Source organism: Macrobrachium rosenbergii, chromosome 3 (assembly GCF_040412425.1).
Source record: "Macrobrachium rosenbergii isolate ZJJX-2024 chromosome 3, ASM4041242v1, whole genome shotgun sequence".
Taxonomy (NCBI): Eukaryota; Metazoa; Arthropoda; class Malacostraca; order Decapoda; family Palaemonidae; genus Macrobrachium; species Macrobrachium rosenbergii.
The window spans coordinates 80879999-80891567 of NC_089743.1; the positions used below are offsets into that span (position 1 = coordinate 80879999).

An 11569-nucleotide genomic window follows, 5' to 3' on the forward strand; every position below is an offset into this window, starting at 1 on the left:
TTGATACCATTAAGAAACTTACAGAGGAGCAAGAATATTTACTGGAACAGGTATGTAATGCTGATGGAATACTCTCCTCTGGAAAAGAAGTTCTACAGAGGTCTTTGAATTGCTAATAAAAATTCAAGCCCTAAGTTTGTAGGCAGGAAAAGAGAAATTAAAAATTTATGCTGCTGTTTTGTGTTAACACAGCTGGGGTTGTGATCACTGCAGCCCAGATTAAAAAGCTGCAAATCCCCTGGTCTTGAAAGGACAATAAATTCCAACTGCCAGTTATTTGGATGCATAGCAAGGAGGTATGGACTACTAGAAGTTTTTTCTTTGAGTTGTTTCAAGAGTAAAAGTCAAAAGAAGCCTCGCTAGTAAGGGATTGCCTTTTAAGATCTCCAGTATTCATACTGGACAATGCCCCTGGCTGTCCAGAATCCCTTGAGTTCAACATTGATTTTCTAAAAGTTGTCTGATTACCTTCCAATACAATATCTTTAATTCATATCTTTAATTCATACTCTAGTCAAGGGCTGATAAGGATGTTTAAGGCTCATTACACTTGGTACTTAAGGCGAGAATTGTTCAGGCAGTGGAAGATGATACCACTGAATAATTGAAATGGAGATGTGAAAACTAGACAGTTGGTGATGCCATAAATAGTGAAAGTTATGAAAGCTGTCAAGCCAGGGACAATAAAGTCATGCTGGAAAAAAAATTCTGGCCAGAGTGCGTCAGTGATGCATTGGATTTACTGTCAAGTCTATCAAAGAAATAATGAAAGGAATTGCGACTATGGCAAACAAAGTTGGAGAGGAAGTGTTTCCGAGATATGGATCTTGGGGAAATTTAAGATTTAATTGGTACCATCCCAACTGAGTTAGTAAAAAGTTACTTGCTAGAGCTAACTCAAACAGGTGGTATACCAGACGAAAAGCAGCAGCAGCGAGAAAACAGTTAAATGTTTGATAATACTGCAGAGTGATTGCTTTGGTTTACAATTCTCAAGAACTCTCTTATGACATTGACCCACTGATGATAAAGGAAATGGCAGAGAAAGCAGTTGCACCATATGGGTCAATTTTTAAAGAAATAAAAATACAAATAGGCCAAGCAGAGATCACTTCATATTTCTTGGTCAGACCACGAATCCCAGCCTCTCCTGCCGCCCTTTCCACCTCTTTCACCCATGTTGATGTGTTGTTGGTGTATCATGTGTTAGTGTAATAACTGGGCAGTAAGAAATGCATCATCATGTTTGTGTAGCTTAACCTCTTAAGCGTCGCGTATGAGAGACATCGCCGCTCCCGTGTCATCACATTTTCTCTCTCACAGAGCAGTCATTTGGTGTACTGTATGCTAATTTTGATGCCTTTTTTATGTGTTCTTTTTTCTATTGATATTGTTTTTTGTATAAACATATTAGGATAGTAAATAATGTAGAATAAGAAAAGATGAAAGAATTTATTTTGCATTTTTAGATCCTAAAGATTATAAGCTTGAAACATTGAAAGGAAAAAATTATTTACAATTGTGTCATACCATTTTAGTGCACGTGATATTGTAGGCAAACTTTCTATATGTTGATCTAGAAACTGGTTGGAAAATCTTTTCGTTACTGTTACAATGTGCTCCGTGACTTCATCAAAAAAACTTATAAAAAAATATCTTGAACAATAAATTTCACATCTTTGGGTGAATGAAAAGTAAAGGGACTTCCCTCCTTATCAGTTAGTATCCAGTAACTTGGTAGTGCGATGTTCAAATCTAAATTATGGTTTTCTTCAGAATCAGATAAATATTGTTCATATATGTTAGAGGCTTCTGAGCTGCTACTCTAAGTCTCATAGTCATCATCATTCTCTGCAACGAGTAGTGATAATATCTCTTTGGGCAAAAGATTTTTCTTTGTTTTGGAAAGCTCATTATGGGGGACAAATGAGAACAAAACAAGAGGAAATCAATCATTTATTAATGAACGCCTGAAGTGTAGTGGGAGGCGCTAGGTCAATATCCTCTGTCAGACTGTCTTTCCGTTACCAAAAAGTTGCCATTTACCCCTGAAAAAGCTCTTAGTGTTACAAAATGATATTCCTACAATTTATATAGGAGTATTAAAGTGTACTTCTGAGCTTGATCAGTGTGACACCAGCCTTGAAAGCAGGAGAGGACATGTTACTTCATTGAAGGCAGTGTGATATGGGATGCAGGCAACCAAGACATGCCGTTTGGTGATGCTTTAAAGGTTAATCATTGTCATCTTCATCATCATCATCATTATCATTCAGTATCTCCAAATTATCATGTGAAATACTTAAATAGAAGTGAGTACATACTGGCACATTCTTTCATGTCCTAACAGATACAGCACAGGTCTCTCTCTCTCTCTCTCTCTCTCTCTCTCTCTCTCTCTCTCTCTCTCTCTCTCTCTCTCTCCTGACATTGTTAATACTATAGTCTACGCTAAAAATGGTGTATTGTACCAGACTATTTATATAGTTTGATAAAATAATCATATGTTCAAGTTGGACAATTCACTGTGCAATATAAGATTTGAGGTTTTGGAGGATGAGGGTGGGGTCAAGAGTTATTGAAGATTTTCAGTTTTCACTGGAAGCAGACACCCCTAATGCCTACAAAATGAGAGGGAAAACTACACAGTATTCCTTTTCTTTTATATGTGATCACAGCTTTTTAGAAATCCAATTATCCAGATTGTATCATTGTCAAAGACAATGAGAATTGATTTGGTTAGACTAATTGCTTATTTCTCAACAGGTCTATCATCAACCATTTTACTCCTAAACTAGACAGATGGAGTCAGGAACATGGTGTGTCTACTCTTACAGAAGAGCAGGTTTGTCATATTGGTTTTGTATTAAATCGGCATTAAGGATATTTGCTTCCTTCCTGCAATATCCTTACGGTAGGTTTCAGTATAATATTTTAATGGAGTACAAGGAACATAATTGAAGCTGATATACTCATAATAAAAAAAATTGGAAGAACAAAGTCAGGACTGTATTTTAGGAGTGAGTACAAAAGAAATTGAGAAGTCCACATTTTTCGTAGCGAAAGGATGGTAATTTTCTAATGATATTTCTGTGAACAAAACCAGTTCCATATTTACACTCTGACAAAAATTGAAGCCCTTTTCACCAGATAATAATAATTAGATTTCTTTTTACTGTATTGACATGTTTTATATATGTAACTTACCAAGGACAGTAATTACATAGCTACAGTATTAGTCTCTACTTTACGGCAGCTTTAGATTTGAAATTCATGTTAGCGCTCTGTTTTGGTGCAAGTAAGTGCCCTGCCCTCTTCCGGGGAAGTACAGGCACAACATAGCTGAAGAGCTCAGTTTTTCTGCCACTCAGCGACCTAACTTTGGTAGTTAAGCAGCTTTGATTTTGATTGTCAGGATTGTTTACCAGATGGTCTTGCTTATAGTCAAAGGATTTGGTAAAGTATTCTGTAGTTTTGGTAGCCTCTGTACTAAATTTACTTAGCTTAGTTAAGCTTAGTTGGACTTTTTTTTTATTGATTGTGACTTATTATGTCAGACACTAGTGCTTCTAAAAACCGGTATTGTAGCAAGGGCTGCAATACCAGGTTGACATCCTCTAAATATGACATCTTCTAAATATGCCTTACATTCTATTTGTTATCATTGCTGAGGACAAATTTGTTCTCCCAAATTGACATGTGAGGAGTGCAAAGACTGGGACAACAGTAAATGGAGAATTTTAACTTCTCATTTAGACAGGTTAGAAAAAGCTAGACAGAGAAAGGCGGCTGCTAGAGCCGAGGCTAGGGGATCAGTGTCTTCTTCACCTAAACCATTACTTTCAACACCTGTGACTGCTTTTTCTCCTATTCCCAGTTCTCTTGCGTTCCCTTCTACTCGTTACCTGGCTTCTATCCCTCTGAACGTAGTGCCATTGCCAGTCTCGAAGCCCAGATTGACAAAAAATTTGACGCATTAGCAGATACCGTCGCTAAAATAGGAGCTTCAGTGAAAGTCCTTTCAGACAAGGCAAGTGTTAGTGACCCTGGTGCAAGTGTTTTGTCAGTGGAGGGGGTGGCTACTCGTCCCACCGATGCTCCTAGACTGAGGTCCCTGCAAACTCCCTTAAACCTGGGAGGAGACAAACCATAAGTCCAAGGGAGGTCGGTGGGGTTTGCCCATGTGTAGTTCCTCCCTCAGCCGAACCTGTTGCTGTCTCCCAGTTATCGGTGGATAACCGCTGGAAAGGTGTACAAGTGGACCCTCGCACTTTGCCTTCCAGTGGATCAGACTCTAATGAGTCCAAAGGGCACAGCTGGCATTTCCAAGATTCTTCCAGGCCATTGAAAAGGCTTGCAATGGAGGAGCAGGTTCCCACGATCCCTCGTAAGCGCCATAGGCACCAGGAGCCCTATTGTAGCTTTTGGGATGTCACATAGCTCCCAGTGGCTCCCAGGCACCCAATGGCCTCTAAGTGCCAAGTGGATTCTAGATATCCAAAGGGAGTAGATCATCCCGTGGGATCAAAGGGCTCAGTGGCTCCTAAGAGTCCAATGGGAGCAATTCACCCAGTGGCTCCCAATCTCCCAGTGAAAGCAAAACATAGTGAAGTGTTAGAATATTCTCCTGTTTCTGAAGGTTCTTTAGATTCGGATTCTCTGTAAACAGCGGGGCAACCTGTTTCAGTGCCACCTCCTGTTAAGATTCAGGAAGCAACAGTTGCGTGTTCGACACCTGTTGTTGAGGACTCGGTTCCTCCCCTTCGCCTGAAGTTGACGTCTTTACCTCTCCCACGGACTCAGAATTCCTCGTTTATCCCAGTTCATCGTCATTTGGATGATATCCTGTAACTTCTAAATAAGCCTTTGGCTACTCCTCAGGTGCCAGAGGAAGCTCAACAAGACTTAGCTCTTTCCTCTGTTTCTTTGGCAGAGGAGAAACTAGAATAAGAACAACCTTCTTCATCTTTATGCATCCCTCCTGAATTATGGTATTTTTTGTTTTCCCACTTACTTTTCTCTTGCAGTGCTGTCTTCTCCTGGATCTGTCTTTATGTTAAGACAGCTGTAGGAACTGCCAAGCTACCTGAGATGGTATTATCCATTTCGTCTAGAAAGCATTATCAGGCATTGACTCTTGGTTATCCGAGAAGACAGAGATGGACAAAGCTTTGTTTTGTTCTCCTCTGTCTTGACTGCCTAAAAGGAGATATGTGCACTGGCAGTCCCCAGTTATCAGCGATCTGGTTTTTTGGGGCTTGTCTAGCGACGAAAATATGCAATTTTCTGCACCGATTTCTGCTTATCGGCGCCGATAATGATGTATTGGTGCCAGTACACACCTAACAGAGGCACCAATAACTGAAAATCGCCGATTTTTGGTTATCGGCGATTTTCACTTATCGTCTTGTTGTCGGAACAGAACCCCTGCCGATAACCAGGGACTACCTGTATCATGCAGCCAGGGAAGCTCCATCCTCCCAAGGGGACTTCTCCGGCCTCATCAGTCCTGCATGCAGATCTTCATTTGACTCGGCCAAGATCATGTTTTCCCTCACAGAGTTGGACCATATAGTGAAGGACACTTTTAAAATGTTTGAAATTTTCAGTTTCCTTGACTGGACTGTGGGGGCCTTAACTAAAAAAATCGAGGATTGCACTTCCCTTCAAAACAGTTTTGCAGCAGATTGTCTCAGGGGTACTTTTCTGTGCTGATAAAGCAATGAGAGATGGAGCCCAGGAATTAGTGCACTTTTTTTGACATGCATTTTCAAGAAAAGGGAGCTGTGGTGCTCATTCACTGCTAACAGAGTTACCCCTTCTCAAAGATCCTCCCTTCTTTTTGCTCCAGTGCACAAAGACAGTCTTTTTCCGCAAGCTACAGTAGAACATGTAGCAACGGAACTTCAAAAGAAGGCAACGCATGACCTGCTGGCACAATCAACCAAAAGGCCTAAGAATTCAAACCATAATCCTACAGTTTCTTTTAATCAGAGATCTTTCTCTCCAGATCAACCACGGCCCTTTCGAGGGGACAGAGGAAGGGCACAATCTCGCCCATGCTCGAACTTCAAATCTATTCGGCCGATCAGCAAGAAATCTACTTCCAGACCCTCCTCTAGCAAGGTAGAATCCAGTCCTCCATATCCCAGTGGGTGCCATACTTCTTCAGTTTTGGAAAAGATTGGAAACAAGATCTGTGGAGCCTTGGGTGCTGAAAGTGCTCAAAGAAGGGTATTCAATCCTACTCAAGGAGAAATCCCCATTGACATCTCCTATCGCCTTGAAGGTATCAGAGGGCTCCGAAAGATTTTTGGCCCTCTCAGCCGAGGTTTCAGCTCTTCTCATGAAAAGAGCAACAGAGGTGGTAGAGGACTTATCGTCGGAGGGATTTTACAACCGACTATTTGTCGTTCCCAATTCATCAGGAGGTTGGAGACCTGTCCTGGCCATAAGCACTCTGAACTTCTTTGTGCAGACAACGAAGTTCAAAATGCAGATGAACCATTCAGTTCTCTCTGCTATTCGCCAAGGAGACTGGATGGTATCCATTGACATGAAGAACGCTTACTTTCATATCCTGATAAACTGGGATTCCAGGAAGTATCTGAGGTTTGTGTTCCAGGACAGAGTCTTCCAATTTCGAGCTCTGTGCTCTGGTCTGTCCACAGACCCTCAAGTCATCACCAGAGTACTCGCTCCTATATCGCAGTGGCTTCATCCGATGGCCATCAAGGTATGCTCTTAGCTGGATGACTGGCTCCTATGATCTTCAACCAGGGAGAAATGTACAGAGGACCTTATGAAAACTGCAGCTAGCCCAGAACTTGGGCATTTTAATCAACCAACAGAAATCCCAACTAGCCCCAACACAGTCGATAGTCTATTTAGGGATGAAGATAGACTCAGAATTTTTGGGTTTTTCTGTCTGACAGGAGAGTCTAGTCTTACATTCAGAAAGTCAGACATTTTCTCAATCTCCAGTCCTGCTCAGCCAACGCTTCGATAAGCCTCTTGGGAACCCTCTCTTCCATGGAGATGTTTGTGCCATTAGGGAGACTGCATGCGAGACCTTTGCAATTCTTCCTAAAGGCCAGTTGGAGCAGAAAGACTCTACCAGATTTGTTCATCTTCCCCATCACTCCGGAAATAAAAGAAGACCTTCGGTGGTGGCTCGAAGAAGGGAGATTCCTTGTAGGAGAGTCTCTACACCAGTTTAACCCTAACCTAACATTGTCTTCCAATGCATTGGATCTGGGTTGGGGAGCAATCTTAGGAGACTTGGAAGTTACGGGGACATGGTCTCTAGAGGAGAGGAAACTCCATATAGACCTAAAGGAACTGAAGGCGATTCATCTGGCTCTTCAGCATTTTGCTTTGGTGACACAACTCAGTGATAGTGATTCACTCAGACAACACGTCTGCACTGGCGTACGTACAGAATTAGGGAGAAACGCACTCTTTTTCTCTGTGCGAAGCAGCCAGAGATCTCCTCCTCTGGGCCCAAAGCAACAATACCCAGATTCTCACCCGCTTCATTCAGGGTAAGTTGAACAAATGTTTTGGCGGACGAGCTGAGCCGGTACAAACGGTTCCTACCCACAGAATGGTCATTGAATCTGCAGGTGTGCACTGACCTGTGGAAACGGTGGGGAAAACCGATGGTAGACCTGCTTGCAATGTCAAGGAATCATCGCCTCCCACTGTATTGCTCTTCTGCCCTGGACCCTCAAGCATGGTCAGTGGATGCGATGCTCCAGGATTGGTCAGACCTGGAAGTTTATCTTTTTCCACCATTCAGTGTAGTGAGGAAAGTAATAAACAAATTCCGATTACACCACAACACGTCAGTGATCCTGGTTGCTCCATTTTGGCCTCAAAAGGAATGGTTTCCAAACCTCTTAGAACTTCTGACAGAATTCCCAAGGCTCCTTCCACAGAAACAAAATCTGCTCAAACAACCTCATTTCAACAGATTCCATCAAGGATTGTCCACTCTCATTCTGACAGGCTTCAGACTGTCAGGAAGCTTGCCAGAGCAAAAGGCTTTTCAGGAGAGGTTGCTAACGCTATTGCTAAGTGTAGATGTGACTCTTCTACCAAACTCCACCAGGCTAGGTGTGTGGTATTTCACAGATGGTGCAAGAGACGTGGCGTCTCTTCTTCTGAAACATCTATAGCCCAACTAGCAAGTTTTTTACTATCTCCGAAGACTCCACGAGGTTTTAAAAACTTTCACAATCAAAGGCTACAGATCTATGCTGAATTCACTATTCAGACATAGAGGTGTAGATATAGCCTCAAATCAGGATATATCCGATTTAATTAACTCTTTCAATACCTCAAAACAGAATACACAAACTCCAGTTTCTTGGAACTTGCAATAGAGCGCTACCACAAATTTCAAATCTCAAGCTGCCATAAAGTAGAAATTAATAGCTATGTAATTACTTGGTAAGTATATATAAAATATAAAAATGTCATATTTGGTAGAGTGACATTTCTTATTTGTTCCTATGAGATTGAAGGTCAGTCCTAACGTAGTCATGTGTTTTGACATAGTGTTCTGTTTAAATTACATAGTAATAACAGTAATTATGGGATTTGAGGTTACTGAACCTGAATCACCTAATGAAAATTAAAATGTCCTTCAATTTGATCTTGTAATATATATTTTTTTATATCTAATTATTTTCTTGGGCTGAAACTTTAATACAAGATGTAACCTATTGTATGTTGTATTTTCTCCTTGAATTGTTATTTTATAATATGCCAAGTGTTTTACAACTGAATTTTATCAATCTTTTGGTAACAAAATGAACCTGTATTAATTGTACTGTTTGTGGAGAACAGTAACAAGCAATTAATCAGTTTTTTCTAAAGCCAGTTTGTATATAGTTACATTTTATATCATATGTTAATGATCTGAATTTTTTTATCATAAAGTCTAGGTGATTTTTATTACTGAAAATCAGGGTGTTCTTTATATTTCCTCACTGCCACATAAGCCAGTTTGAGTGTTTGAACAAATATAATTTTTACTTTTTGTAAATAAGAAATAAAGTTTTTGTAAATGAAAAATAAAGCAAGACCATTTTTATTTACATTCCAGGTCTTAGAGGTGGTACGAAATAACTACGATAGCCTTACTCTGAAGTTGCATGATAGTCTTGACCAGTACGAAAAATATGCTGAAAAGCCTCAACATGCCAACTTTTTCACAAACATGGTGAGTAGCAATTCAAATTTTTCTTGGGCAACAGTTCAGTATCATATTTATATAAATGTGCCAGATATCATAAGCATTTTTGTTACATTAATAAATGCTATATCCAGGTTTTCACTGATGTTAATAGATTTAGTGCAAAATAAAAGCTTGTGTTTTTCATTATATAGTTTAGTGCTTTTACCGGTATCAGGTGATATAGAACTTGAAAGAATTAAATATAGTAGCAGTTGAAACCTTGTGAAATTTTGACAGACTAACAGGGATGTTTCAGGAAAAAAGTTTTTTACCAATATTAATTCTGATTATCAGATGTTATTTCTGCTTCTACACTGAGCATGCTGTTATGTGTTTAGTCCTTAAATGTGTAGTCTTCCTAAGCATTACATGGTTACAGTATCCTCAACATAGCACTGTACTCCTTTATGGTTGAATGTAATTCAATTCTTTTTATGAAAAATTGTTCACTGAGTTTTAACAAAGAAAGTTAGTACCATAAGTCAGCAATCAGTATATTAGTTGAATATATATAGGAAAAAAATGTAAATGCATAGTAACACTTTGGATGAGAAAAACTATTTCTTGTGCTTTTGTTTATTTCAGGTCCGAAGCATACTAAGTGATACTAGGCAGAGTATCAATTTTTGTGCCTTTGAAAACCTGTCTATATTACAAGAGCTTAGTCAGTCATCCTAAATTCTGTTTTGGGGAACCTGAAATAATAAAAATTAGTGGTAAGTTTTTAATATTTATACAGCATACAATTAACATGATTGCTTATAGCATGAAGATTGTCAGGGTGAGGTAAAGGTTGCAAGATATTAGATGGGTTTTTGCAGATAGGCTATTATTGAAAATTACACTTCAGTAAACTAATATTTTCAGGTAATTGTCTGCAGTATTACTGCTGTGAATCAATAATGAAAAGAATTTTATTTTATCCCTCGTATCAGATTTAACTTTCTCAGTGTTGTGTGTTTTTTGTTGAAATGGCAAAAACTTTTATATACAATTAAGCTGTGTATCACAACTTTTTGTAAGTACATTAGTAAATGTTTTTTTATCCAAAATATTTTAAAATTCAATTCTGCTATGTATGCACTTATATAGCTGCTTGAAGGATTAGACTTCTAGATATGTGCAACATATAAATATTTTGTAAAAGACATTATTGTAATTGGAAATGTTCATCATCCGTTATTTTACTACAGTCAAGAAATTCATTGACCCTTATTAGTTTCTGTACTGCTTTATAATTTATTTCACAATACAGCAAAGGACTTTGCATTTCATAGAATTGAAAATTATCTTTTTTTATACATACAAGTTTACAAAAATGTTCGTCAGACTTTATGCGGAATGCAAATTTCATAGGCTCAAATATTGTGTAAATCTGAGGTTTTTCTGGTCAGATAGTTGCCAATGAGGGAATCCAGGTTTATAATACTGTACAGATAAATGAAAGGTCTCATATGGTAAATATTTTTATTTCTCTGAGCAGCTATATGGTATTTATTTCATTTATCAGGAAACTGTTTGATGTTATTTGCGCAATATTTTGTGATGTTTGCTTGAACGATGCCTAGCTTATTCTATCAAAACCTTTTGGTCACTTCCTTTTTCTCTCTCCCCACTTTTATTGTAGCCTTCCAGTCATCCAGGTTCCCTCAGAGGTGCAAGTAAGGCTGTAATAGTTACCTGTAGTAATTTCTTTATCAAATTCAATAAAGAATTTCAACAAAAATTGTATGAAAATTTATACTAGATGTGTGAACAAAGATTTCAAGTTTTAGTAATTTTGTAGTGTTTCTAAAAGGCTGTAAGAAGAGATACTTTTGAAATTCTGTGTTCATGTGAGGGCAGTTGGGTTCTTGTGTTTTGTGGATTGTATATATTTTTGTGAAATATGTAATTAGCTCTTAAGAGTTTCATACAGAAACCTTCAGTAGGGTAGATATGGAAGTACTTCTCAGTTTGAAATGAGATTGAGGCTTTTTCAGGAAATAGTCAGAATTACTATTTAGTGTAAATAACATTTCTGTAGTTCAAAAAATGTATTTCTGAATTCACTTTTGAAGATTACACTTCATGTAATATGCTAAAGCAGTTATTAATATACCAGTTTTATTGTAACCCAATTACATAATACTCTACTGATTCACAGTAGCTTTTGGAGATGATTTGTATCTAGTAGAGATTTGGTGATTATTCCCTTAAAATATTTTTATCAGAAATAAACTGTAAAACTCTTATTTTCTTTTTCTTTTCCAGTGATGATATGCTGTGTAAATTTATTGTGATTTATGTACGATACAAAGTTTTAGCACAGGCTCCCTAATTATC

The 11569-nt window shown here is 38.5% G+C and overlaps 1 protein-coding gene across 10 annotated transcripts in view; it reads left to right on the forward strand.

Annotated features, from left to right (window-relative positions):
- LOC136826222 (armadillo-like helical domain-containing protein 3) overlaps positions 1-11554 on the forward strand; it is a 47316-nt gene extending 35762 nt beyond the window's left edge. For 7 of the 10 annotated variants that reach the window (XM_067083350.1, XM_067083294.1, XM_067083340.1 and 4 more), the window contains exons 13-15: positions 2767-2845; positions 9113-9229; positions 9830-11478. In XM_067083350.1, coding sequence (XP_066939451.1) covers positions 2767-2845; positions 9113-9229; positions 9830-9922 — 289 coding nt within the window. In that variant the 3' untranslated portion in view covers positions 9923-11478. The other 3 variants (XM_067083361.1, XM_067083377.1, XM_067083369.1) reach the window with 2 other exon arrangements.
- Positions 11555-11569: the final 15 nt, after the last annotated feature.